The 27,092-nt window shown below is 39.9% G+C and overlaps 1 protein-coding gene across 2 annotated transcripts in view; it reads right to left on the reverse strand.

The window, feature by feature from the left end:
- Positions 1-27,092, reverse strand: part of tspan4a (tetraspanin 4a) — a 183,897-nt gene that overhangs the window by 15,245 nt on the left and 141,560 nt on the right. For both annotated transcript variants that reach the window (XM_080884908.1, XM_080884907.1), the window contains 2 exons: positions 11,053-11,154; positions 5,537-5,668 (listed from right to left, as the gene is read on the reverse strand). In XM_080884908.1, coding sequence (XP_080741034.1) covers positions 5,537-5,668; positions 11,053-11,154 — 234 coding nt within the window. The remainder of the gene's footprint in view (positions 1-5,536; positions 5,669-11,052; positions 11,155-27,092) is intronic.

The following is a 27,092-nucleotide window of genomic DNA, read 5'->3' on the forward strand; positions in this document are numbered from 1 at the left end:
CTGCAGTTGGCACACCTGTTGTCTGCTGGGAGCTGCGCCTCTCTTTTCTTCTTTTTCATTAAACATAATAGCTTCATTACGCTTAAAGGCTCACACCTTATACAGCCACTGAGACACTTTGCCAGTGCCAATTATTCCATTTATATTATTTGACATTTTCTTCCCATTAAAAGCTACTGAACCCTTTCTTTTGCAAAGAGCGGGTGCAACAATCACATTTGATGGATATTCCAGAGAACATCGTGTCCACCGTGGAACGGTCAGACCAAAGTTAGGATTTTCTAAACATGGAGATGAAACGCAAAGAAAATGGTGGGTAGGAAAAACTTGAAAGCACTAGAAAGCGATGCCTGTTAATGCAGAAAGATTCAGTGGCAGCACCTGCTGTACTAACAGCAGGGAGATTCAAGGCAGCCAGGCTGCAGGAGAGGGGCAGAGATCAGAGATGTTCTACAGAACAGGCACAGCGGTAGGCAGGTGAAGTTAACTAACTAGCTTTGGGCATGTGTTAAGGCTGGTCTATTTATCACTCACCATCAATAATTAAATGCACAGTTTAGAAAAATTATGCAATCATATAAATCAGTGTGTTTCAAGTGTGGGGTGCTATACAGTGATCAAACATTCAAACCAATTTAAACCGCTGACAGGCTGATCAACAATGTAATGTTCTGCTTGGGTGGTGGCATGAATGTGGATTTTACTTTGACGTACACCACTTCATAAATATTGCAGACCCCACCATTCAGCAGGCCAGTGCGCCCCGGCACACCACAAAAACATCTCGAAGATTGCAATAGAGAAGCCGCTGCACTGATCCTTCCAGTCGAACAAGATCCTCTGGAACACGTCTGATGCACAGAAGTATATGCTGAAAACTGCAGGATCCAGGAGATCTGCTGCTAATGAGCTACATATTACTGGGCAGATGGTTTTAACACTGAGGTCGATGGGCGTACATATATAGAAATTCATGCTGTTTGCTAAAGTCTAGCCATTATTGTTTTAATCTGTGCAATCCAAAGATCAATTTGGGTCACCAAAGGTTACTAAAACATTAGAGCATGTGTGACAGGCTAATAATAAAGGCTAGCTGTAGGGGACAATTTGATGCATCATCCGCCAATAGGAACTCATTAGTCATCAAGATGTAGCCCGCTGAAAGACTACAAATTTAATAAAATTCAATAAAAAACAGTTTGGAATGAGAGATAATTCTGAAAATAAGTGCACGGTTGTTCAGGGATGAAATTTCTTTAATATAGGTGCACGACTGTTATATGTATGTATGTAAAAGAAAAGAGGCCAATTTTCTCACCAATTCATTAAACCTCCAGATTGATTTAACGATTGAAGTGCTGAGACTAACTGCGTTCAAGAACTGTGTTCATGGCAAATCTAACGGAAGAATATCAAGAGAAGAGGTAGCTGCTTCAGTTCAGAATAATTATGTTGCAATGACACTGCAGTAATGTAATGATACTGTAGTAAAACATTCAGTGGAGCACAGTTTTACAGGGTGATGAACAGGCCACAAGTAGGTGGGTTTGAATGAATGTGCTATTAATACCAGCTGTCCCTCCATATTATCACAGCATACTCAATTACCTCTCCAGAAACAACATCCAGTCTTGCTAAATCATGTGAAGCTTTGCAAACTGTCCAGACAATAACACGTGTTCCATTTTTATTCAGTCAAACCTGCAAAAATGATGTATACTATATATACTACTACTACTATTTACCACTGCAATCCCACAGCTTCCTCACCTTTCTCACCGGTGCACGGACAAGCATCTATTTATCGTAGTTCTGGCCTTTTGAACCTTTTGGCTTTTTAAAATCCTTTTTGTGTGCGATTTTGCAGCAGCCGAAGTGCAAAATAACACTAAATAACACTGACTTATACCAACTTTTGCCACACAATGCAGCTGCGTCTCTGAAAATAGAATTAGGAGAAATCCTCACAGTCGCAAGCAAAAAAAAGCTGGATCTCTGAAGATGAAAGAAAACCCTTCTTTTTGAATTCTTCCAGAGATACATGAATCTACTGAAAATTCCCCTTTGATATCAGGCAAAGACAGCCTTATGAAGCCAGCAGTAAAATACATTGACTTTTTCATTAAACCTTTCTTATCTTTATTACCTGCTTTTGTTCAGGACGCTACCAGCATGCTTAACAAGCTCAAACAACTGGAAAACACTCACACACATACAGACAATTTCAAAACCATGCACATTAAGTAATTGTACACAATTATAGATCATGTGCAGGGCCCAGCAGCACTCGGCTACTTTTTTGGTGGTCGCCATAATCCCATGACAATTAGGAGTGATGGATGTTCATCCGAGGTAAGCACATTATTTTTCAAAGCAACAATAGACCTAATCTTAAGCTATCTTTAGATAACAGCAAGGAGAGAATACAGCACTTACATCTTACCATCTTTGTACACATCTGTATTTAGAGTTTTCATCCAAAGTGGCTGGAGGAAAATGCCTCTTACGGTCAGTTCCATGGAAAATTTGCAACGTGGGTACAGAAATAACAGAAACTAACCTACAAAGAAATGTTCCCGAACCAACAGAAAGAATGTTATAAATTGGCACAAAGTGGGGGTATGATTAAAAAAGATGATGTATTGATCCAGATCTTACCTGACCCACCAGTTTTAGCAGGTCTTTGACTCTACAAGATGAACAGCTACACAGCTATCATGATTGGGTCTAACACCTAGGGGAGGGGTCCTACAAGTGCAATCAATGAAGTCGTTGCACAGACAGATCTCCATCTGGCACAGATGGAGATCTGTTGTTTTCTCAAAAGGAGTTTACTATTAATCATTTCAGTTACTGCAAAACCTCATCGATCATCTATAGGCTAGAATGTCCCAGCTGCAAAGTTGTTTACACGGGAAAAAAATGAGACATTTACAGGAGAGCAGAGCACAAACACTCCACATGCACGGGCAATATTAGTTAGCCCATGGCTAGACACTACCTGGACCTCCATATTAGTAACCCATCTATACTGTAGGCCTTTGGAAGTGATTACATCATTCTTTCCATACAAAGATGTGACACATAAAGGAGACTTAACCAAAAGGAAGCTTTCTGATTTTATAAATTACAGGCCTGGGTTAAATGACGACTTAGATTTTACTGTTTTATTCAATCTTATTTGAATCTTATTCAATTTAAATAGTTAGATTGACTAAGATTCAAGTTACACTCATGGTATTATAGCAGTATAATACAATTACACTAGTGATTTGCATTCGTATTCTTCTGAGCTTCAACACCTGGCTTAGGTTTTTAAGTTTGCCATTAGTGAAATCCCCCCAAAAAGGAACTGTTTCCATGAAATCTGTTCCCTGATGAATGCCTGTATGCTGAAATGGAAAGGAGCTTTTTCAATCTGAATTAAACATGGCCAAGCCGTGAGAGTAAAAGGACTTTGAATGTTATTTAAAGATGAGAGTACCTTGAAGTGCTTTGATTTTTAAGCTAAATTGCACTGCTGGCTTTAACCTGGCCAGAATGTAAGATCCCGATAAAAGAAATGCATGTGAAATGCATTTATTCTGTTTCATGCTTCTTTTCTTCTAATGTGCTGAAATCCACAAGGAAAACAAAAACTCTCTGTACGGTCCAGCTGCTAAGAATTAAAAATATGACACTAATAATACATTAGAAAAACATTAGTAGCACCAGCAGTCAAGTCCTTCTGGAGAGAGGTGATTAATTCAATAACCACTATAATGAACACAAAAATCTCCCAGGCCTCCTGTTTACTTGGTGAAGTGCTGGGCTGCTGAGGTTTAAAGGCTTCTCCTTTTTTAACTGCAAAATGACTGCTGACAATTTGTGAGTCAGACTGTTTTGAAGCAGATGAATTAGACGTTGATTGTGGTCCTGAATTGATTTCAGATTCGAGATCAAGCAAAGAATTGCCCGTTAACATCCCAAATTACAATTACTTACCAAGTACTTGGTATGCTTGGATAATCAAGCGTAGGTAAGAATTCTGATTGGATGCAAAAACAGCTTTATATGGATTGAACTTTTAGACATTTTAGTAAATGTGAGCTCAGAGGCATCATGAAAGAGGCTTATTATGCTTGTCCTTATTTTCTGTCACATATACTATATATACATACATGGGGATGCTCAGGCTGCTCTACACTCTCGGTTCCAGACAGTTCTGTCTAGTCTTGACTCTGTATGTCGGTGAGCACAGAAGCCTGTTGTTCAAACCTTCTGTTTGGGAGGGGCAGCCAATTAGAAAACAGCCACTTTTAAGGTTGAGTGAGAGAAGCTAAAGTAGTCCGTTTCAGAGAGCAAATGAACCGAGCCTTAGTATAAGGTCATTAATGATTATTTAGAACGATGAATCATGTAAATATAATCTAGTAGAGTCATTTTGTCTCAAATCAAACAAGCCTTCTGCTCGACAATCGCCGATTTGGATGACAATTTTACAGCAGAACATTTGAACATTTATGATGGTAGCTGTGAAATTTTAGTTTCATATATCAAATATTTTCAAGATACATTTGGTTTGAAAAATATCCGTCGACCCAATTTTTTTTTATTTTTTTTTTGAAAATGAATATATCAGAAACTATTAGAGACAAAAGCCTGACATTTTCATTGGTCTTTCTTACCATCAAAATGAATCAGAATCTGTAATTTGGGAGAGATGCATGAAAAAAAAAAAAAGTACTGGCTAGGTAAAATGTGAAGAAAAAGGCCTGCACAGTCCTGCAAAGACTCAATTTTGAGCACACACTATAACCCCCCCCCCCTGCAAATTCGACATGGTGTATTACAAAATGCTGTATTACAGCATGGTGTATTACAAAATGCTGTATTACAGCATGGTGTATTACAAAATAAAGCATGTAGAATCTTTTTAATGTGAAATTCACACATAGATGAAGAAAAAGTCGTTTTCAGTCAGCGTCCATGTTGGATTGAACGAATATGATAAGTTGTGCCACAAAAACAAAAGTATCAGTAGACTGCTCGGTCCAAACAGAGGAAAATACTGGAGGTACTCTTATTATAACTAAGAAAATTACACATTACATATGCTTAATAACGTTTTGAAGTTAAGACTATTAGCAAAGTAGGATATTGACTAGATATTTACCTGAATCAGAGAACTGTGACACGTAATTGCTCCTCTGAGTTAAGCAAAACCTCTATCATTAATACTATCTCCATCATTATCTAACAGTAGGCTGCAATGCTCTCAAGTTTTCCAATTTTCAAGTTTACAACACTACATTTAATTCGTCTTAAATCTTTTAAATTTTTCTCACGTGCAGTTGTGTTTATGATTTTGCAGGTGATTAAAATGATACGTGGCTGCGCTGACTCTTTACACACCAAATGTGTTTGAGGATGGGTTTAGCAAACTAAATATATCCTCTGCAAAAATAAAATTGTGGAAAAAAACACCACAAAAGAAGGAATATCAGTAGCACAATTTGAAGTTGTTGTATACTTGGGTTTATATGTCTGAACTCACCGCTGTCCACCATGTTCCCGGGTTGTCCAGGCCACAGTTGTCGCTGTACTCCAGGCAGCAGGAGTCTGGCACGCGGCTGGCGTTGTAAACCTCAAACCAGTCTGTGTGGTTGGTCACTCCACAGCAACGAAACTGCGCCGGGAGAAAAACAATGAGCCTTCAGAGTCTGACCTTTTGTTATCATCACACTGAAATCCTAATTCACGGCAAAAGAAATATACATCCTCCAGTGATGGGCACGAAAGCTGTTTACCTCGCACGAATTAAGATTCCTTGGGTAAAATAACCGATATGTGCTGAGCATATAAAACACCTCATCCGCCTGATATTGAGCTGTAGCCGTCTCAAAGCCTTAAAATAACTTTCTAACTCGCCCCACTTTTCTTTTAAATAAATATTTCCCCGCTTTGAGATTGGTATAGATTTTTTTTATATAAGGCATCGTGGCTTTCACCACAATTCATTTCATCAGTGTAGTTGAAAAGATTAAATGCCTCTGAAAGAGATTTTTTTTTTCATCTGGTGGACTTAAATTCCACAGGGGAATAATGCTGTCTGCGTGGGCACAGTTGGGGATTTTGTGTTAATTTAAAACTTACTCACTTCCTTAAACAATGGAAGCACTAACATGAGGAACTACAGAATTCAAATCACCAGAGAGAGCTGGGAAATAAAGATGTAAACTTCGGTCAGAACACACAGTCAGAATATTCAGATGTTATCACCTTGGAAAGTTAACGACCAAATGTGCGCAGCCAGTACAGATTTATTATACCAAGGATTCATTTAGTGCCTTTTGGAGCTCTTTCCTGCTCTGTCTAAGGTAGATCTACGTCTACATGCATGCATACATAGCTCCATAGGTGGCCATTAATAATATTCAGGGTGAACTTTGCTCCAGGGACATCTGCTGCATTATCCATTCAGTGAGTCAGCATATATGTAAGAGGCTTGGGAGGGAGTGACAGAATGAGAGCTGCCGTATAATGATCTTCATCTCAGCCAGACTCTGTGGAGACCCATACATACACACAGCGGCTGATCTGACAAAGGTGTGTGTGGGGGGAAATGCACGTTCACGCTCGTGCTCTAGCATTTTCAGGCAGCGGTTCATTCAGGGAGATTCTTCTTATGGCATGATCCAGCGTGCAGGAAGAAAATCAAATGTGCGCATTTACACCTACACGTATAAACACACCTGGATTTGCATACAGTATTTGCATAGCAATAGATTTCTTTGTCATCATTTATGTCTTATCAGTCACCACGCACACACACATTCACAGGTAAACACGCACTAGACACACGTATACACACCAACACAGAGCAGAGCCAAACAACCAGCATGCACCGCACATTTACTAATGGTACAAAACTACAAGCCATAACACAGGATCTGTGATGTAAAAAAAAAAGAAGGTCCAAAGAGCCCCTAAGTCTGCGATCTATCATTTGATGTCTCCCAAACGCATTTTCTAACAGCAGCATCCGTCCTCTGCAATCCTTAATTCCAAATCTGTGTTTTTCACATTGTGTTTTCTTTGGAGAGATATATAGAGGAAGAAAACACATATATATATAAATATTGCAACAGGAAAATGCAAATCAAAGTGAGAGCTGGAGACAAAGATTACCTCCGAGAGTCTATGATGTTTGCATTAATCTCTCTGAAAACATTTTACCACAGCATTTAAACCAGGAACGCTTTAAGTGTTTATTACTGTCAGTAGAGTCATTTCAAGACACGTCTTCTGGTGCCATTTCTCAGATTGGTGGTGTTTCTTTTATTAGCCGACTTATAAATGTCCAGATCCTATTAACGGCTAAAAGGATTGCAGTATTTTATTCGTATATTACCCTGAAAGGAGAAATGTAAAACGAAATGGTGTTTCCGCATTTGACTATTCACTTATAATTTAACGTGATCCCAGTGGCACAAAACCCCCCCAAAACAAAACAAGAAAAAGAGACAGTGAAACTCTTCCAATAGCAAAGATGCAATGTACTATAACAATGAATAATTGTTAGAGATTTTCTACATTATACATTATAACCAAATCTCTATAATACAATATAATCAAGTGTGCCTTATATTCTAACCAAGTATGCCTTATATTTTGTGTGTTCATATATTTTCACATAAACAAGCCTATTGTTGAAGAATCACCTAACCAAGTCTATTGTTAAAGGAAAACTGATGCATTCCTTACCTCAGTGTCTGAGATGTTTGACAGCATGATATAATGATGCATTCTTTTCCTTCAGTGTCTGTGATGTCAGATAAAGCATGATATACTTCTGTATTCTTATCCCAGTGTGTGAAAGATCAGATAAGTTGATTTAATGTTTAACCTCTTCCCTGACAGTTAAAAGAGGAAGTACTATGTAACCCATTTTTGCCTTATGAATAAAGCAAGCGAGCCTGTGCTCGGTGTGTTTTGTCTTCTCAGAGACATTCACCCGTGCGCACGTTTTCTAATTACACTCTGAGTCGGTCTGCAGTTGTCTCATTTCTCTTACTTGTGTTTGAACAAATGTCTACCCTTGACATTTAATTGGTCCTTCGAGCCGGATAACTGACTGTTAGTTTAACGTCTAGTTTTCCACAGACGGTCTCCATCGGATCCTGACGTCGTGACGCCTGCGCTGGAAGAAATCTGATCAGTAAAACGAAAAACCCGGACACGTGAATTCGATCTCCGGTCAGCGTTCGGCCTTCACGGCTCCAGGACCCGATGAGCACCGGATCAAAAAATGCAGCGCCACAGTAAGGTGAATATGAAACACTGCATTCCATCAAGCGCTAAAATACGTTGATATTGAGATTTTCCTTTAAAATAGTGTGTAAACCTGGTTAGCGCCGACAGATCTCAGTCCAAGAGGGGCTTAGAAAACTTCATCAGAACACTCTGCGGTGGTTGGATGCATCAGCAGGGATGATGAGACAGAGTACCGGGCTGTGGTCGACTCCTTTGTCACGTGGTGTGAGCAGAATCATCTGCAGCTCAACGTGGCAAAGACCAAGGAACTGATCGTGGACTTCAGGAAGACCAGGAAACACTTGACCCCTGTTTCAATCCAGGGGGTCAGTGTTGACATTGTGGAGGACTATAAATACCTTGGAGTACACATTGACAATAAACTGGACTGGGCTAAAAACACCACAGCACTTTACAGGAAGGGCCAGAGTCGTCTCTATTTTTTGAGGCGACTGAGGTCCTTCAACATCTGCCAGAAAATGCTGAGGATTTTCTATGAGTCTGTGGTGGCCAGTGCGATCCTCTATGCTGTTGCATGCTGGGGGAGCAGGCTGAGGGTCGCAGATGCCAACAGACTTAATAAACTGATCCGTAAGGCCAGCAATGTTGTGGGGATGGAGCTGGACTCCCTCAAGGTGGTGTCGGAGAGGCGGATGCTGTCCAAGATAAAGACAATGTTGGATAACACCTCCCACCCACTCCATGACATGTTGGTCAGTCACAGGAGCTCGTTCAGTGAGAGACTGAGATTACCGAAAAGCACCACTGAACGACACAGGAAATCATTCCTGCCTGTGGCCATCTCCCTGTACAACGCATCCACTTAACACACTGTTTGCTGCTACAACTACACATGTTTCTTTTCCAAATATTTATTTATAAGTGACTTATGTATGTATGTATGTATATATATGTATATATTGTACTATTCTTAGTTAGCGTATTGTCTGTCTTGTCTTAATGTTGGTTTAAAATGGAGCACTGTAACAAAAAATAATTTCCCCCAGGGATCAATAAAGTATTCTGATTCTGATTCTGATTCTGATTCTTAGGAGACAACAGGCAAGAGCGAAATTCTAGAAATCGCTATTAAAAGTTCCGGTCGCTCTGGGAGTGGCTGCAACGGAACAGGTTGAAGGTGTTACATGAAATAGGCCTACGGAAAATCTCAATAAAAATTATAAAAACGCGCTTTGTTTGTGTTGAAATAGAGGAGTGAGTTGTTTTTACGACCCAATAAGCGGTCGAACCACTTCTCAAACTGTTTTCCTGTGTACACTCACGTATTGGTTAAAGTGGAAAAAGGGTTGTGCTTCATCACATAAAATCAATAACCGCTCTCTCGGATAGCGGGAGAGTAGAAGCCTGTTATTGAAAACCCATTCCCACTTTTTCATGCCAAAGAAGGTGTCACAGTTCTGACGTAATTAGTTCAAAATGGGTAATTCTAAAACTAAAGTAAAATTAACAGCAGATGAAGAAAAGCTTGAAAAAAACTGTCAAAACGCAGGAAGAGTCAGTGCAAATAGGTGGAGAAATCCACATAAAATTTCTTGTCCAGCCTGGCAAGGCAAATGCAACCCAGAGTCAATAAATGCTTTAAAAACCACTTTGCAAAAAGAGCTATATGAGGAAAAAAGTCAAAAGAAAGTAAAAAGCAGGACAAAGAAGGGACAAAAGAGAGATTAAATGCTGTAATTGTGGAAAAAAACGGGCACTTTGCTCGAGACTGCAGGAGTGTAATTCAGGAACAGGAAAGTGATGAATGACTAGCACGAGAGGAAGGAAGTGAAACAGATGAAGTGGAGGTTTACAAAGTAGAACAACTACTGTTAGGTTCAGAAGACAAGCCAACAGTTGTAATATATGTGAAAGGTGTGCCGTTAAAAAATGTTTTGGGACACAGGAGCGTGTAGATCTGTTTTAACTGTAGAAGTCCCAAATGTAACATTCTCAAAAAACACTATAATTGTGAAATCAGCCTCAGGACATGTGACAAAACAGCATCTAACCGATCCCCTTTTATGTCACATAGAGATAGTGGCTGTGGCTGCAAAAATCAGTGCATTTATGACCCAAATGTTAGAGATTTTCTACATTATACATTATAACCAAATCTCTATAATACAATATAATCAAGTGTGCCTTATATTCTAACCAAGTATGCCTTATATTTTGTGTGTTCATATATTTTCACATAAACAAGCCTATTGTTGAAGAATCACCTAACCAAGTCTATTGTTAAAGGAAAACTGATGCATTCCTTACCTCAGTGTCTGAGATGTTTGACAGCATGATATAATGATGCATTCTTTTCCTTCAGTGTCTGTGATGTCAGATAAAGCATGATATACTTCTGTATTCTTATCCCAGTGTGTGAAAGATCAGATAAGTTGATTTAATGTTTAACCTCTTCCCTGACAGTTAAAAGAGGAAGTACTATGTAACCCATTTTTGCCTTATGAATAAAGCAAGCGAGCCTGTGCTCGGTGTGTTTTGTCTTCTCAGAGACATTCACCCGTGCGCACGTTTTCTAATTACACTCTGAGTCGGTCTGCAGTTGTCTCATTTCTCTTACTTGTGTTTGAACAAATGTCTACCCTTAACAATAATGCAGTCAAAATGTCACAGATTCAAGCTTGTGTTGTTGTATTTACTATTATCGGCACAGTTATATTATTTCTTTTAAAGCAGTTAAATCTAAAATAGATGCATCCCAAAGCATCGCCTACTCCCTCCGGTGATCTCACAACTTACATCAGTTTGTACTATCATCCAGGCGTTGGTCAAACCCACGTTGCCCTCTGTGCCAAAGAGCTGCAGACCCTTCTTCAGATCTCTTTGGGCGTAGTGGTCAATCTGAGAACACAGGACAGGAAACGCGGTTATTTAAGGCAGGACAACAGGACAATTTACTTTAACAAAACTACTTTTTGCTACTGTGTGGGTGAGATGTTATAAAGGACATCTTCTCTATACATTTCAGAGCAGCTGGTTTCCATTTTCATCAGCGGAGGACAAATGTGATTTAAACTCAAGTGGCAACAAATAACCACAGAATCAGTTCTCATTTGGGAAAAGCACAATCTGTCAGGAGTGAACCAGAACAGAGTGTTTTTGATACCATATATTTTGATTTTGACTTGACGAAAGACAGTACTAAAATGTTTTTTATGAATATATATTGTTCTATTGTTTATCGCAGGTTTTCTATAATTAAACATACTTAAAATAGAGAAGAGAAGAAATTGCTCCGTTCTTTCATCAATGCATGAATGTGTCTTTGTCCCACTTATAAAGGCAGCAAGTATAGTAAAATAACACAGCTATAATTAGCAATCCACCTACATACATACATACTGAAAGCTTACAGCACGGAAATACTCAGTTCATCCTCAGCTACTGCGTATGTGAGTGGTGTGGTAAAATTACACATAAGGCGTCCTTTGGTATTGTAAAGTAAAACCCTTAATAAATGGGAAGGATTACTGGTGTGAAGTGATGCATTTTAACCTAAACCGCAATGTTTTTCCAAACCAAACACCAGACCTAAACGTAATCAGCTGATTAAAGCTACTTAGATTTAGGTTTAGATTCTCAAACAAGATAAGAATCATTGTTTTCTAGGTGATAAACCTGCAACGCCTATCACTCCTCCAAACTAATGTGGACTTAAAAAGGTCTACAAAAGGGGGGTATTATCTTATCAACCAATATTTCCATGGTTGTACCTTCTGGCATCAGTGCCAACAAACACCTTGGAGTGAGAAAAAAAGGTAATATTTAATAGGATGAAAACACATTGTCTAAAACTACTGACTGGTACTGACTGGGGGGTTATTGAATGTCAAGAAAAAGCTGTACTGTTTTAAAGAGTTTCATTTGAAGGCAAAAAGAGTGCTGTGCTCACAAGTTAAACATCTGCCTACGACGTAGCCTACAAAAGTGGTCAACAGTACGCCACAGCTTATGAATGACTGACTCTTCACTGATGACCACAGGTTACGTTATGAGCCAAGATGGCTACCATCTGCGAAGGATTCAGTCATATTTTCCTCGTCCCAACCTGCCACACCTGCGTAACTCGTGCCTTTTGCTTTCTGTATGACAGTTTGAAGTAGAAAGTAGGAGGTTAATTTGGTTAATTTTCTACATGGATCACCCCTGTTGTATTTTGGTATGCTTGCTTTGTTTCTTTGTTTTTTCATGAGCCCCTAGACTGTCAAAAAAAGTTAGATTTAGGCACTAAAAAGTACTTGTTTAATTTTAAGAAATCATTGTGATTTAGCTTCAAATTTGTCACAACATTAACTATTTGTGAAAAAAATTGTCACGACAACCATCCATCAGTCATCTTAAACGATGGTGCCAGCAGGCTAAGCAGGGTATTCCAGAAGTCGTTCTCCACAGTGTGATCAGGAGATATTTTATTTTGTATTCTCATAATTAGTTATCATTGATTAATCATTTACCATTGTGGAATCTGATGACAGTATAATCTTTGTTTTATATCTATGGTAATCTGAGTAAAGATTAATGTATGCATATTATCATCATTGTAACCAAGTCTCAAATGGTATCCACAGCATTGTATTCACCGTCCATAACTGGAGGGTCCAGCAGGACCTTGTTCTAATTCATTTGCAGGCCTACATCAGAACATGCACATAGAGAGTTATGTAAACACGCACGTTCACCCTTATTTACACAGGGAGGTCATGTCAGGACATTCTCTAGTTGGACACACAGGCTCACAGAACTGCACAACATGACATGTCACACACTTGTTTTTCTCTAAAGTATCATCTGATGTTTGTATAAGGAGAACTTTGGACTATGGGGAGACTGTTATCATTTCCAGTAAGGTCTAACTGTGTGATGTCATCATGGGTTATATAAGGATGGGGAACGGTCCACTCTTTGGAGATCTGTGGCTGTACGCTTGTCTTCCCATGCTTCTGTCTTAGAAGTGTGTAATAAAATCACTATTTTTGTCACCTACACGGACTCGGCTGTTTTTCCTTCTTACCCAAACTGAACCAGACGTAACAACTTGGTGCCGAAACTCCGGTTGGGGAGGAAGGGAGCTTGCAGCTATCGTGTGGGTGACAAACAGGGGCGAAGGCCAGCAGCCTATCTGAGTGACGCCAGGCGACATAAGAAAGGTGAGTGCCACCTGTTGATTTTTATCCAAAGGCGCTATATTGGAAGTTAAAACTAAATTTAATTAAATAATATTCACTCAGTCTGGGTTTCTGGTGTTTGTCCATAGTGATTTTTTTTTGGGTAATTTGTGTTTAAAGTTTGGGGAACATTTGACTGATAACATTTATTGCTGTTCATTGTGGGAGCGAATTTTAAGAGGTTTAAGAGGTTATATGAGGTTAAAATAATACGGTTTAAGGTGTGTGGAAACCGATGTGGGTGGCTGGATGCCAGCAGTCACCTGGGTAGTGTAGGGGATTTGATCCAATCGATTAGCAGAGACTGGGTCTCGGGCTTCAGATAAATGAAACTGGATGGCAGGGGTCCAACAGTGAGGCTTTTAAAACAAGTAAATTCGTTTAGGACTGAGAGCTAGGCTCTCTAAGAATGCAGTTGTTCAGCAGGTGGCACTGACCCCTAATCGCGGACGCGTGGTTAGGTTTTAGCCCGGTTTGGCCTCCCGCTGGGGACTTGGGACTCCCGGTTAATTGGCCAGGTAATCTACGAGTGATTGCCTTCTACTGCATTGATTGATCGACAGAGTTGGACTCGGCCGGGACCACACAACGTCGTTGGCCTGAGAGTTTTAAGTAAAGCTGAAGGCGTGGGTTTGATACTAGCGCCAGAGGTGGAGCTCCTTTCCAGCTACGGGAAACGGTTATAAAGTAATTAGAATTTAGTAATCTGACCGTTTTCAAGGCGGCGTACTTGAAACGTGTAATTGACCAGCAAGGCTAGGCCTGGGCTATAGGTGCTTTTAAATTAGTCAAAAAGTTAGGTGTAACCTCTTCTGGCATATGACGTCTATGCGGGCCCGTGTGTATATAGATTATAAATTACCTGTGTGTGTAAATAAGTTCTATAAATCTGTTAAATCTGAAACTCCTGCTAAAAACTTCCTCCTCTTGGTATAAACTATAACTATAACTTCCTCTCTACAAACTCTTTTCTTTTCTCTCCCTCTTTCTCTCAGTTGGGATTCTGTGTGTGTATGTGTGCTGGAGAAAAAAAAAAAGGAAAAGGGTCTCTCTCTCTGTCTCTGTGAGAGAAAAAAGGTGGGGGCCGAGGGAGCCCGCGGGGCCGAGCGGGTCCGCGGGAGCGAGCGTGTATGCTGTATAGAGGAGAATGAGGAAGAAGGGAGTGAGAAGGAGCGAGTGAAAAGAGTAACCGAGTGTTTGGTGATTTTTTTATTATTTCAGAGGCTCTGGGTAAGAGTTTTGACTATATTGATTTAATTCTGTGGGTTTGGAGTTGGTGGCTTTAGCTGTGAGAGTTGTGAAAAGAGCAGGTTTTTCTTTTGTTGTGATGTTAAGTATAAATTCAATAGACTGTGAGTAATCGGTGTTTTTCTGCCTAGTGTGCTGCGTGGAAGACACAGAAGTGTAGAAATGTTTGTGGTTTATCTTTGTTTGACGTTTTATAAAGAGTTGGTTGATCCAGGGTGATTTCTCCCGTTTAAGGGAGGAGTTGGATTGTGGGTATGTTAAAGCTTTGCTGTAGGGGTATGAGTGTGAATTTGTGCTGGCTTCACATGTTTAAATGGATGCATAGAAGTTTGTGAGTGAGAAATTGTTATGGTGGGGTTTAAAGTTAGTAAAGAGTTAAATCAACCCTCCTCAAGAGTTCAATAATTTAGGCAGTTATGTTTATACGAATACTAAATGTATGTTTAGTGTCTTCATACAGGTGTTTTTTCTTAACCTGGAAACCTGAGTACGGCAGCAGAAGACAGGCCAAGCTTTGGCTAAAAATTCACGGCTGGACACCAGAGTTGTCCCTACCCCTCCCGGAAAAAAAAAAGAGAGAATGAAGTTTTAGGCAGGTTTTTCTCGCTGAACTGCTCTGGGTGCTGTGTCCCTGAATCTCACCAGTGTTAACCTCTGGCGGAAGACATGGAGAAAAGGAAAAGATGTTCCTGGTAAATGACTGAAACAAATAAAACCACACACAACCAGAGAAAGGTATGAGAAGTGTGAGGAACAGACACATGTGCGTGTTAGAGAAATGCCTCATTTGAGAAGAAGTTAAATTAACCCATACACTGCATTTCGTTGCCCTGTACCTGTGCAATGACAATAAAGTTGAATTCTATTCTATTTTATTCTATATACAGACGCACCCATACATGCAATGAAGAAACAGCTTACATACATGTGCACGTACATGCAAGATTAAAGTAGCGACACTTAACATACACCTGTTTTTAAATGATATAGTTTATACATGACTGACAAATAAACTCTCTGGGTTGCAAGACAACAACTTAACGTCAAAAGACAAAGACACTGGTCTGATGATTAAGTGAGGATACGACAAATTTAGTGGTTAAATTGGGATATGTTTTTGTTGATTGTTTAAGACAAATGACTACTGAATGGTAGAAAATTCCTTTTTAGGTTTCTAAACAGGATCTTAAGAATTTTAACACGTACCTGTGTTGTCCTGTCAACTTGAGGGGTTATGAGTTGATTATGTGGTGAGAAAAAACAAAAAAAAAAGGGGGGAAAGGAGACCTCGTTGTTTCTCCCCTCTCGGGATAACACAGCCAACACAGCACAGCCAACACAACATCATTTTCCTGTTCGCCTGTTTTGTTTTGTTTTTGTTTTTTCTGAAAGCCGAAGCTGACCTGGACTCCTACCCTCCCCTCTACCATCGTTGCCCTCTCCGCGACCATCTTTGACCCTTTGACCCCTGAAGGCCACAGCAGCTGGACTCACAACAACAACTTGAGGATGTCAACAGTGCTGCAAAAAAGCGATCTCATGCAGCAGAGACGGAGAGCACTAAACCTAAAGCCCGTTTCACTACACGGGGGAAATTCCCAGACTGCGTCAGCTGACAGAGCTGTGACGAGACGCGCATTAAGCCTGGAGGAAAAGGGAGGGTGAGCAAAAGAATGCTGACCTCTGAGAAGAGCCGAACAGCAGAGCTGCAGAAGGCCGTGGAGCAGAGTAAGGACAACATAAATAGACTCTGATCTGACGTGGAAGGAAAAGACTCTGAGGTCTTTGCCAGAAATTGAGCATGGCTCCGGAGGAGCTGGCTGCTAATTGAACTCATCAGTCAGACTTGGAGTTTCACGTACAGGACTTGTAATCAGGCGGAAGCTTGCTGGAGCAGGAGGTCGTCAGACTTGACGCAAAGTTCCAACAGCAGGAGTAAACCCTGAAAGAGCTACAGAAGCAAAAGGGTCAAGTTACAAGGAGAAGATGCAGGCAGCTGCAACAACGGATGAAAACAGACCCAAAGAGGAGGGGAGGACCCCAGGGCATGCTTCAGGCCGCTGGTTTACCTAAACTACAGAACAGGAAGGTGATGAACACAAACATACACCAACACACGAACACACACTTCTGCAGGCGCCGACTTAGAATGAAGAGAAACACACACATGAACACTTATGCACTCGTTGAGGGAGTGAAAACTGATACATACCCATGCACCAAAATCAAAATGTTGATTTAATTCACTAAGAAGTGACACACAATGCTCCAGCTGCTGCAATGAAGAATGCTTTACTGACAAAGGCTCAATGCTGCACACGACAAAGTCAAATACAGAATTTGTTACAATAATAAGCCCAGAGGGCATTTGTGTGGTCTGGGGAGCAGAGTCCGGAGCGGTTTGGTTATGAAAACGATGCCTGTGCGAGATATCTGGGGCTTAAGGCCTCGACTCAATTGTTTACTGTACACCAAAAAGAAAAGAAAACAGCCTGAGCAGTGATGCAGAGTGAAAACGATGAATTAACAGTGTGAGTCTTATTTCAGAGCGCCACATCATTGTGATGGAGATTTAATAAAAGGAGGAACACACGGACAAAGAAGAAGAGAAAGGGGGGGCAGCCCTTGAGCACGATTGCCTGAGGTATTAAAGTTCTGTACTAAATTCTGGTTTCCAGTGTGAGAAAAGTCACGCAGTGCCAGTAGTAGAGCTAGGTTGAGTGATGATTCTAAATTACTGTAAGTAAATCATCGTACACCCGTTCAAGTTTCATGATAACGGGGATCTAGACTTTGTTGAACCCTAGGCAATTTGAACAGGTAAGATTTGAGTGAATAAAAGTTATTGAATAAGTGTTGAGGTAAACTGGCAGAATTAAGAGAACTAAAACATTTCAAGAGCTCAAATTACTTAATATGGAAACGGTTCAATTTTGTTTCACGAACACAAAAATATATAGGTGTATGAATATGAAAAGGTTGAGGTGGTGTTGATTTGACTCTGTTTAGGTTTAGGTTTGGCATTTTTACTGATAGGAGGAATATTCAGTGACAAGTCCTAAGACCTGGGCGTCTGCATTTTTGTTTTTGTTATCTTTCATTTTATTTTGTTTTATATTTTGAACAGTGCACTGATTTTTGTTTGTGAATCTTTTCTTTAAGCAGATCTGCACATCGGAAATTACAAGCGTTACACGTCGGCGAGAAAATTGTTGTAAGTGAGTTTCTCCGCATTGAAATTGGCTCTGGAGGAAACCACTTATGGGGACAATTAGAAAATGAGAGTCCCTGCCCAAAAAAGGATTCAGCGAGGTAATCCGATCTCAAGTTCTTCTTTTTCTTTTTGAAATGAGCTCATTTTGCTGAGGGCGGAAATCTAAATGCGGCGATGGTTTCCGCTATCAGCAAAGAAAGAAAAATGGATGAATGAATGAATGGATGAAAAACTGGAAATAAAACAAACGGACTGACTGGTAAAAGCTGACAAGACTTGACTACGACTTAAGGTTAACCTCCACCGAGATAGAACAAGAGGGTGGATGAATTTATGTGTGATTCTTTTTACAGGAAATCTTTTTATAGCACCTCTGGAATGTGGATGGGCTGCTAATGTTTGCTTTGCTGTGTTAAGAATGTGTGAGGAGGGTGCAGTAGAAAACAGACAAGTGACATGAAAACAAGTAATAATAACAAATAACTAATTTGGGGACAGTTTGACAGAGCTCACTAACTGGCCAATTAGGGAGCTCTTGGTAGGGATACACAAGTGGAGTAACATTGCCCAAAGGGTGAATAAAACAAATTGTGGCAATAATAGTGATTTAATGATCAGAGAAATCCTGAACATGATACTTGTCTGTTGTGCTGAATCTTTTATTACTCTTATGATTTGCAGGTGGTTGTAAATAAGCTGTTTGCTTTAACAGGTTTGCTTTTTAGCTGAATTGCAAAATACAACTAGAACAATTAATTGAGACTAATTAAAACTAACCTGACACTGAGGAGGTTCTATATAAGGAAGAATTAAAACAGGTATAAAGTGCATTTGATCTTTAATTGCAGGTGTGACCATGAAGATTTTTGGTACGTATTGCAGGTTGTTGCTCATTATAGAATTGTGCTCAGGTTCATAAAGGCAAAAGCTATATAGGGGGTCTATGATTTGGTTTGTGTTTTAATAATTTAGGTATGGCAAAATTAAAGGTTTTTAGACAATTTACGGGACCAGTGAGAAGCATAATTAGATGATCAGAAACTGAGTACTACACTTAAGTTGGAATTAAGAATGCCCAATTTGTTTGAGGTCTGTTGTTCACTTTTATACACACATTGCAAATGTGCTTATAAGGAGACGGGATGGTCCAGTTGACGAAGGATCGGATTGATATATTGGAGGTATTGACTTCAAGTGAAGAGGGTTAAATGCATGCACGCTTACACACATAGAATCGGAATCAGAATCAGAATCAGATAAATCAGTCACATAGGCATAGCATAGGATTGGAATGAACAAAGTCAACAACATTAGGTTAGGAGAGCCAGCGAGGGAGATGTGTTGGCTTTCTGTCTCTTGCAGAGAAAGGAATAGACACCAGAACAATGAGGTCTCGGGGAATGCTTGGATGAGACGTGAGCGGAGAGGCGTCAGGGATCATCTTGAGCAGAACAGCGGAAATGGCACAGAGAGCTGTGCTACTGAGCTTCCAGGAGAAGGAGGGAGCGTGCCAAGCTCCGGAAGTAATAGTTCTGTTTCCGGTGGTCTCAAGGTGAATGAGCAGAGGGGAGCTCAGGGAAAAGCTCATTCCAAGTCACAACACGGGTGGTAAAACAGAGGCAGAATAATCCTCTGCAACGCGGCTGGCTCACTCAGTAGTCTACCTGGGGAGTTGAAGAAAGAAGAATCCGAGGGCGTTTCTTCGCTCCAAGAGGAGGTGGCAAAGAGGCCTGAAGCGTGACAGGCTGAGACTCGAGTCTGAAGCTAAAAGCTCAGCTGGGTTGTGGGGAAATTGGAAAATAAAGGGGGAGTTGACATGTATGAGTGTTGCTACATGTTTGGTTGTTTTTGACAGACGGGTGAATTGCCCAGACGCAGAGGTCTACCCGCTCGAGAGTCCAAATTGATTGAGTCGCCGGATGGGATGGCTCAAATTGCTAAAGAACAGCAAGTAGATGATTGACACAGTTTACTGAGCCCGCTCCTCTGTATCCAGAGGATGACTGGGGTTATCAGTGTATTTTGAAATTAACTAGAGAGGCTGTGGACACAGGTAACTGCACCACCTTATCAGGTTTATATCCGCGAATTGACAAACGTACGCAAACACGTCGATCCACGCCTAAACGAAAATATTTACACATGTCTTGAATTTGCGACGGACGTGGTGAAAAACACTTTAACAATGTATGTACATCCAAGTGTGAACACGGCGCTGGAGGATCGGATGACGTCTGTTTTTGGGCAATGAAAAGGGAGTGTTTATGTCTGCCATGCTTTCTTTTATGGTTTTTCTAGGAATGTTGATGATCGGGTGTTGTTTCATTCCTCTGCTAAGGCGTGTCTTGGTAAAATTGGTAAGCAGGGCCCTAGACTCTGGTCCAGCTGGGTCAGCTGGTCCGGAACATATGATGCCGTTGCTTGGACGGAGGAGTGACACAATATCTCTAAATGTTGGCCTTTTTTCTAAAGGCCAAAGAGGAGGAGTGTGATCAGGAGATATTTTATTTTGTATTCTCATAATTAGTTATCATTGATTAATCATTTACCATTGTGGAATCTGATGACAGTATAATCTTTGTTTTATATCTATGGTAATCTGAGTAAAGATTAATGTATGCATATTATCATCATTGTAACCAAGTCTCAAATGGTATCCACAGCATTGTATTCACCGTCCATAACTGGAGGGTCCAGCAGGACCTTGTTCTAATTCATTTGCAGGCCTACATCAGAACATGCACATAGAGAGTTATGTAAACACGCACGTTCACCCTTATTTACACAGGGAGGTCATGTCAGGACATTCTCTAGTTGGACACACAGGCTCACAGAACTGCACAACATGACATGTCACACACTTCTTTTTCTCTAAAGTATCATCTGATGTTTGTATAAGGAGAACTTTGGACTATGGGGAGACTGTTATCATTTCCAGTAAGGTCTAACTGTGTGATGTCATCATGGGTTATATAAGGATGGGGAACGGTCCACTCTTTGGAGATCTGTGGCTGTACGCTTGTCTTCCCATGCTTCTGTCTTAGAAGTGTGTAATAAAATCACTATTTTTGTCACCTACACGGACTCGGCTGTTTTTCCTTCTTACCCAAACTGAACCAGACGTAACAACAGCAATACTTTCTGAGGCATTCCCAGATGAGGCATATAATCATCTGGCCTGGAGGGAGGCACATCCAAAGGGAGACTCTAGCACTTCACCTGAACTGGCTCCTTTCGACATGGATGAGCAGCACCTCGACTCTGAGGTCTCTCCAGATGTGCTTATCAGCCTATCTCTAAGGCTAAGCCGAGTCACACTAGAGAATAATTTGCTCAAGATTTTTTTTTTGGTGAGCATCAGACCGTTGATGACTGATAAATCAAGAACTTTGTCTCTTAGCTTAGCTCCATTTTTAGTCTGCATGTCTCTCTGTCCCAACCCAATGGAGAACTCCACTGTTTTGCAGCAGAGAAAAACATTGGCATGCTACTGCAAGTAAGAACCACCAAACTAATGCTGTAACTTCATTATTTTTGATATGAGAGGACAGCTGGTGCACATCTCTGAGACACCAGTGGCTGTAGTGGCTGTAGTTTCTGAGACCGCTGGAATGATCCCACTTGTTTTCTAGTCTTGTTTGTTCACTATATTGATTGGACTGATTAAAGTGGTTAAACTGCTGCATGGTTAAAGGAAAAACATGATAGGAAATTATAGTTTATGGAAGACCGGTGTTGGTAGTTGCATGCTTTGAAGGAATATCACCACTAAACATCGTTTGGATACATGAACTTTGAGCACTGAGCTGCTGCAGTCAGATCCTCACTCTCAGGCTATATTCCACACCACTTTTCACATGATATTAAAAGTGATAAACTGTGGTCAGCAGTGAGAGGACTAGATTGGATTTGGACGGCAGACCACTGAGCTGGTGTTCGGTAAACAGGCTCCATGCGGGTTTAGTTTAGAAGGTCTGGCTTAGCAGAGTGAACCTAAACAAACAAGATAAAAACCCTGAACAAAATCAGCTTTTGCAGTGAGCTTTGAATCAAGAGAAAACAAACTGGGGGCGTGAACACAGTCACAGAGGTAAACATGATTAAATACCCTCAAGCCTTTGAAGTTCATAAAATCTGAAGAAAAAAGAGAGCATGTGCGCTATACACACTGCGGGCAAACAAAAACTCCAAAGCCGCTCAGCCTTATTTACACATTTAGATGGTGGACCCCATCAAACATCAATCACATTGATCTCCACTGACCTCGTGCTTTCCTACACAGTAGCCTTTTAGCATCTGCTTTGCTCCAGACACATAACCCTTACATCAAGCCTGACTCAAAGCACTCAGATACTCAGTGAACACGGTCTTCATTTGACCAAACGACATTTAAACGCTCAATGTGCTTTGCTCCATAGCTCTTCTGGCTTTCTGTGTGTTATTATATCAAATATGAGAATATTTTGCTCTCTCCACAGACACTCTCTCCAGTTTGACATTTCCACGAGAAGAAAGTTATTTTAAATTGATGGCAAAATAGATAAGGGCCATACGTCAGTCTTTTAACGCTGTGCCTTCATCCAGCTGCATTTAGTGGCTGATTTTCTCCTTAAATACTGTCTGAAACTTGTTTAAAAATAGCAGAATGTCATCATAATCAAATGCAGATCCTATATTCGAGGATTCATTAAAGGTCATTAATGCCTGCTTGGCTGATGACTGTGTGAAGCTGTTTTATCAGTCTAGTGGCTGTGGGGGGGAGAGAAATGTGCCACTACCTCCGGAGCAATGAACCATGTGTTTTGCTTATAATCTCGTCATTGTCGTTTACAGTCACCCCTAACATCGACACAGATGCTATTTTCAGAATGTAGTAAAACACAAAGAGGCTAATGTTGTGGCCAAAAAATAAATAAATCAGCTCAAAGTGAAAGGACATGTGCATAAACAGTAAAACACGGTTAATGGTGACAGCTTAATATATTCACAGCGAAATTTTGCTCAGTAAATCTGTCACACACAGCTTTGTGTGGGGGTGGTGAGTATATACCAAATCCCCGAGTGCCAACAAGATACTTTACCAAAAATAATTACTTTCTTTTTTTTTTTTTAAATTAATTTATTTTTTAATATTATTTTCAAGTGAGCGCTGCACTCACAAATAGTCCCAGCTGTTTCTTGGTATGATCTTTTGGACCCCTTAACACATAACCATTATCTGTTACCATGGGGACAACAATCACAGAAGTGAAGTGCATTTTTATAATACTTAAAATTGTGACATCTTCACAAATTAAATGGGGAAAGCAGCCCCTCCTGCTCCTGTCATGCAGTAAACTGCATCTTTTTTTTTGTTTTTTGGAATCTGCATTATGTTGTGTGGCAGAACTTAACTGGAAACGTTTGGTTTCACAACATGCGTTTTCCATCTGGCCTCTCTCATTCAGCCAGCATTCGATGTGTCCTCATCAGACAAGTGAACTTTACTGCTGACCTCTCATACAAGTGGAAATCTCAGAAAAAGAGAACAGCAAACCAACAGAGAAAAACAGAGTAAACCTTTACATTTAACATTTTACCCCTGCAGAGCACACAGGATGCCCTAGTTCTGAGAAGTAGTAACAGAAGACCTCAAAAGACACTACCAGAAAGGAACTGCTCCTTCTAACTCAATAAGCTAAGAATTGCTCTGAAAGTACAAAAGTATTAAAAGCGAAACAGGGACACTAGGAAGGAGAAAATCTAGCAACAATCTGACAAACCTAAAGGCCTGAATTATTGTTGCCTCTAAATAATTCTGTTTCTAGGCCTCCTGATTTATTCTACTTTATCATTTATTTGGAGAGGACAGAGAAACGCCTGTTTCACGTAGTTCAAATGAATCAAATTTCTCCCTTTATTTTTTGCCCTGCTTTGGTCTCCTCCAAACCTCTATGTAACATGAGCATTTTGAGGCTACGATGTTTGACTTCCTGGTAGCAGATACCACACTGTTCTTTTGGATTTTTGCAGCATTTCTTGAAGACCACAGCTTTCAGTTGATGATAAAAAAATAACAGAATGATTCACACGGCAACAAAAATGAAAAGTGGGAACAGTTATAAGCAAAAGAAAAAGACACAAAATAACATTATATTTTTAAAAAAAGGAATAAACGGCTTATATTTCACAGGGATAAAGACATAAAAAATACACAATGGACATCAGTCGCGCCTTCTTCGAGGTGTAGTGATACAAATATACCAACAGACCAATTATAGCTTCGCTCACCACAGGTGTGCAATAATATTTACATCAATCATTTTCTTTAGTTTCCAGGGTCAATGGTCCGTTTCTCTAGCCTTTAAGCGCGTCACCCAGGAAGTACATAGTAGTTTTTTTTAAAATACTAATATTCACATACTAAGAAATACTACCAAAAAACAAGAATTCGAGCAAAATTTGTAATATATAAGTACCAACAGTGTTGTCTTCACCTCCTCCAGTTGACCCACAACTTTACACAGCACCACTGCAGATGTCAGACAGTAAAAAACACATGGATCCATTGCAGAAAAATCTTAAACCTGCATTTTATCTTAAAAAAGCATGGTAGAAACCATTGATGTAGGCTCATGTCTTCAAAACTGGGTGATATAACGATAGCAACATCGACCTTTGATACCATCTATGGGTATGTATGATGCAGCTAGGCAGCAAACGTTATCAGTCCTGCTAATCTGTAACAGACAGCGTTTATTTATCAGGATAACAAAAGAATTTGTGTCTAAAAACATCAGGATTCGCTTAAAGTCCCAGTCTGAATCTGAGAAAGGTCTGCCAGCAACTAGGCCTGTCTTACCCGCTCTGTTTGATCAGCAATAAAAATAAGAAGCCTATTCGCCAGAAGCACAGCACTACCTCTGACAAGCTTACAATATTGTTGTCTATTCTGTTTTTCATTTCGCGTACTCTCTAAGAGAATACCTGCCATATATACTGTGTGTATATACACACCTTACAGTATTGTTACTGCATTTTTCGATAAAAAATCATCAAAATGACAAAAACAGCAACTCCAACTGTACCAAGTTGCTGACAATAAATGCTCTGATAACCAGAAGCGATGAAGTAAGAAAACATTAAGAATGTGAACAAAGGAGTTCAGTGAGATGTGCCACTTAAAATGACTGATTCTCTTATTTCTGATTTATTTTTTTTGAACAGGCAGTTTCCTAATATTGTTCATTTGGGTGTTTCCTTAATAATTGGTGGCATCCTTCTCTGCAAATGACATTGCTCAGTCACAATTAGACGCTGCATTAGGATCCGTAAACACGTAAAAAAAAAAAATCTTAATTCGGATGCCTCAAAGATATGAAGATGAAAGAGAATTCTGAATGAAAAGAAAAATGACAACAGATGTAATTTCTTGCAACAATAAAGAAGCGCTGATTTCTAAATAAACTGGTGCCACAAGCTACAACATGACATCACAACAACAATGTCTAAAGTGATGTAAGAATCCAGCGCACGGGGCCTTTATGTCCCATTTGAGTGGACTGAAGTGAGCTGTGAGTCATCTGAAGAGCTGCAAATTAAAATAAAAAGAGAGGGGAAAGAAAAAGAGAAAACTTTTTATTCAAATTAGCATTTTTTTTTCTAAGTAGGTCATTAGTAAAGAGGGACTCTGGTTAAAGTTAGTCAAGCAGAGAGTGCACAAGCCACAGCTGCACTTTTAGCTTGGTATTGATGTTGTCCTCGGTACTTGGGTCGCCCTTTGACTACACCAGTCGAGTCAAGGATGGGCCATCAATAATTTATATGGCAGCAATACAAGGAGAGATAAGAGATGTATATTGGGAGGAGAGCAGACACAAGATGAGCCAGAAAGATGTGGATTTGAAAAAGAGAAGCGAGATGAAGGCAGGCAAGATATTGGGTGCAGGAAAAAAGTAAACATGGGAAAAGAGGGAGAGAGAATGAGCCAAAAGGGCACAGCGCAGGTTAGAATGTGTGCAACGCAAATACACTGTGGGGAAGATGAAGTGGTTATATGACTGTTGGACTCTGGATGGCAGGCAATACAGGAAGCAAAGAAAAGAAGCTTTCCATCAGTGATAGCCCAGGAGAAAGAAATACAAGACAGGGATTTCAGAGGAGGGGAAATAATGACAAGAGAAATGCCTCAATTCACTTGCTCCCTCCAAACAGTGGATATCCATTACCTGTGCCATGAGGGGGAAGACAGAGTCAGAATGCAAAAAAAATAAATGATAAAGGCACTAATAAAAAAGGAGGAAAGATCAATGATAAAAGTCCCCAGGGATTTCCTATGGCCACGTTATTTCACTCTAAGATGCCAAACTGCATAAAAATGCCCTACTTTATCTTCCACAATGACATTACTTATTCTAAAAAAGAAGAATTTCAGCTTCACTGATCAAAGTATAAGCTGTGGACTTGAAATCTGGAAGTCATAGTGACTCTAGTAGCTTCATACCTCAGGACCATCCCAAATGCAGGTTCTATTAGTTATGTTTCAATTGTTTCATGTCGGTGTGATTTAGTAACCTGTTGGTCTCTGCATTGTTGGCATGTGCCTAAATGTTCCACAGTATTTCTTCCTTCCTCACCTATCGACTCCCCCTAAACCCACTGGCAAAGGCTTGTTTACTCCAAATACTTCCATTTTATCCTTCTGAAAAGGGAGTCCAAATTACATTCCCAGGACCAGTGTTGGTCAAGTTATTTGAAAAAAGTAATCAGTAACTAATTACTGATTACTTCCCCAAAAAAGTAATCCCGTTACTTTACTGATTACTTATTTTCAAAAGTAATTAGTTAATTAGTTACTTAATTACTTTTTAAAAACACGATTTACAACCTGAAGAGGTGATAAAGCGATAGATCTCTCAGCCCAATTCTACTTTTTCTACATAATCCATCATACAAAATGTAATCAAATGGAAAAGTCCCTTTTTAAAACTTGTTTTACTTTATGCATCAAGCAAAAATGTAATTATATGCAACATTCACTGACTGGAAGAAATTTGTTTAACATTTAAACCTATTTTCTGCACATTCCAGCACATAAATTTTTTTTTTTTTTGTGTTTACACTCACTCTTTCAAATAGATGCAAGTAAAACACAGCAGAAAATAAATAAAGTC

Source organism: Rhamphochromis sp. 'chilingali' (assembly GCF_963969265.1).
Source record: "Rhamphochromis sp. 'chilingali' genome assembly, chromosome: 6".
Lineage (NCBI taxonomy): Eukaryota > Metazoa > Chordata > Actinopteri > Cichliformes > Cichlidae > Rhamphochromis > Rhamphochromis sp. 'chilingali'.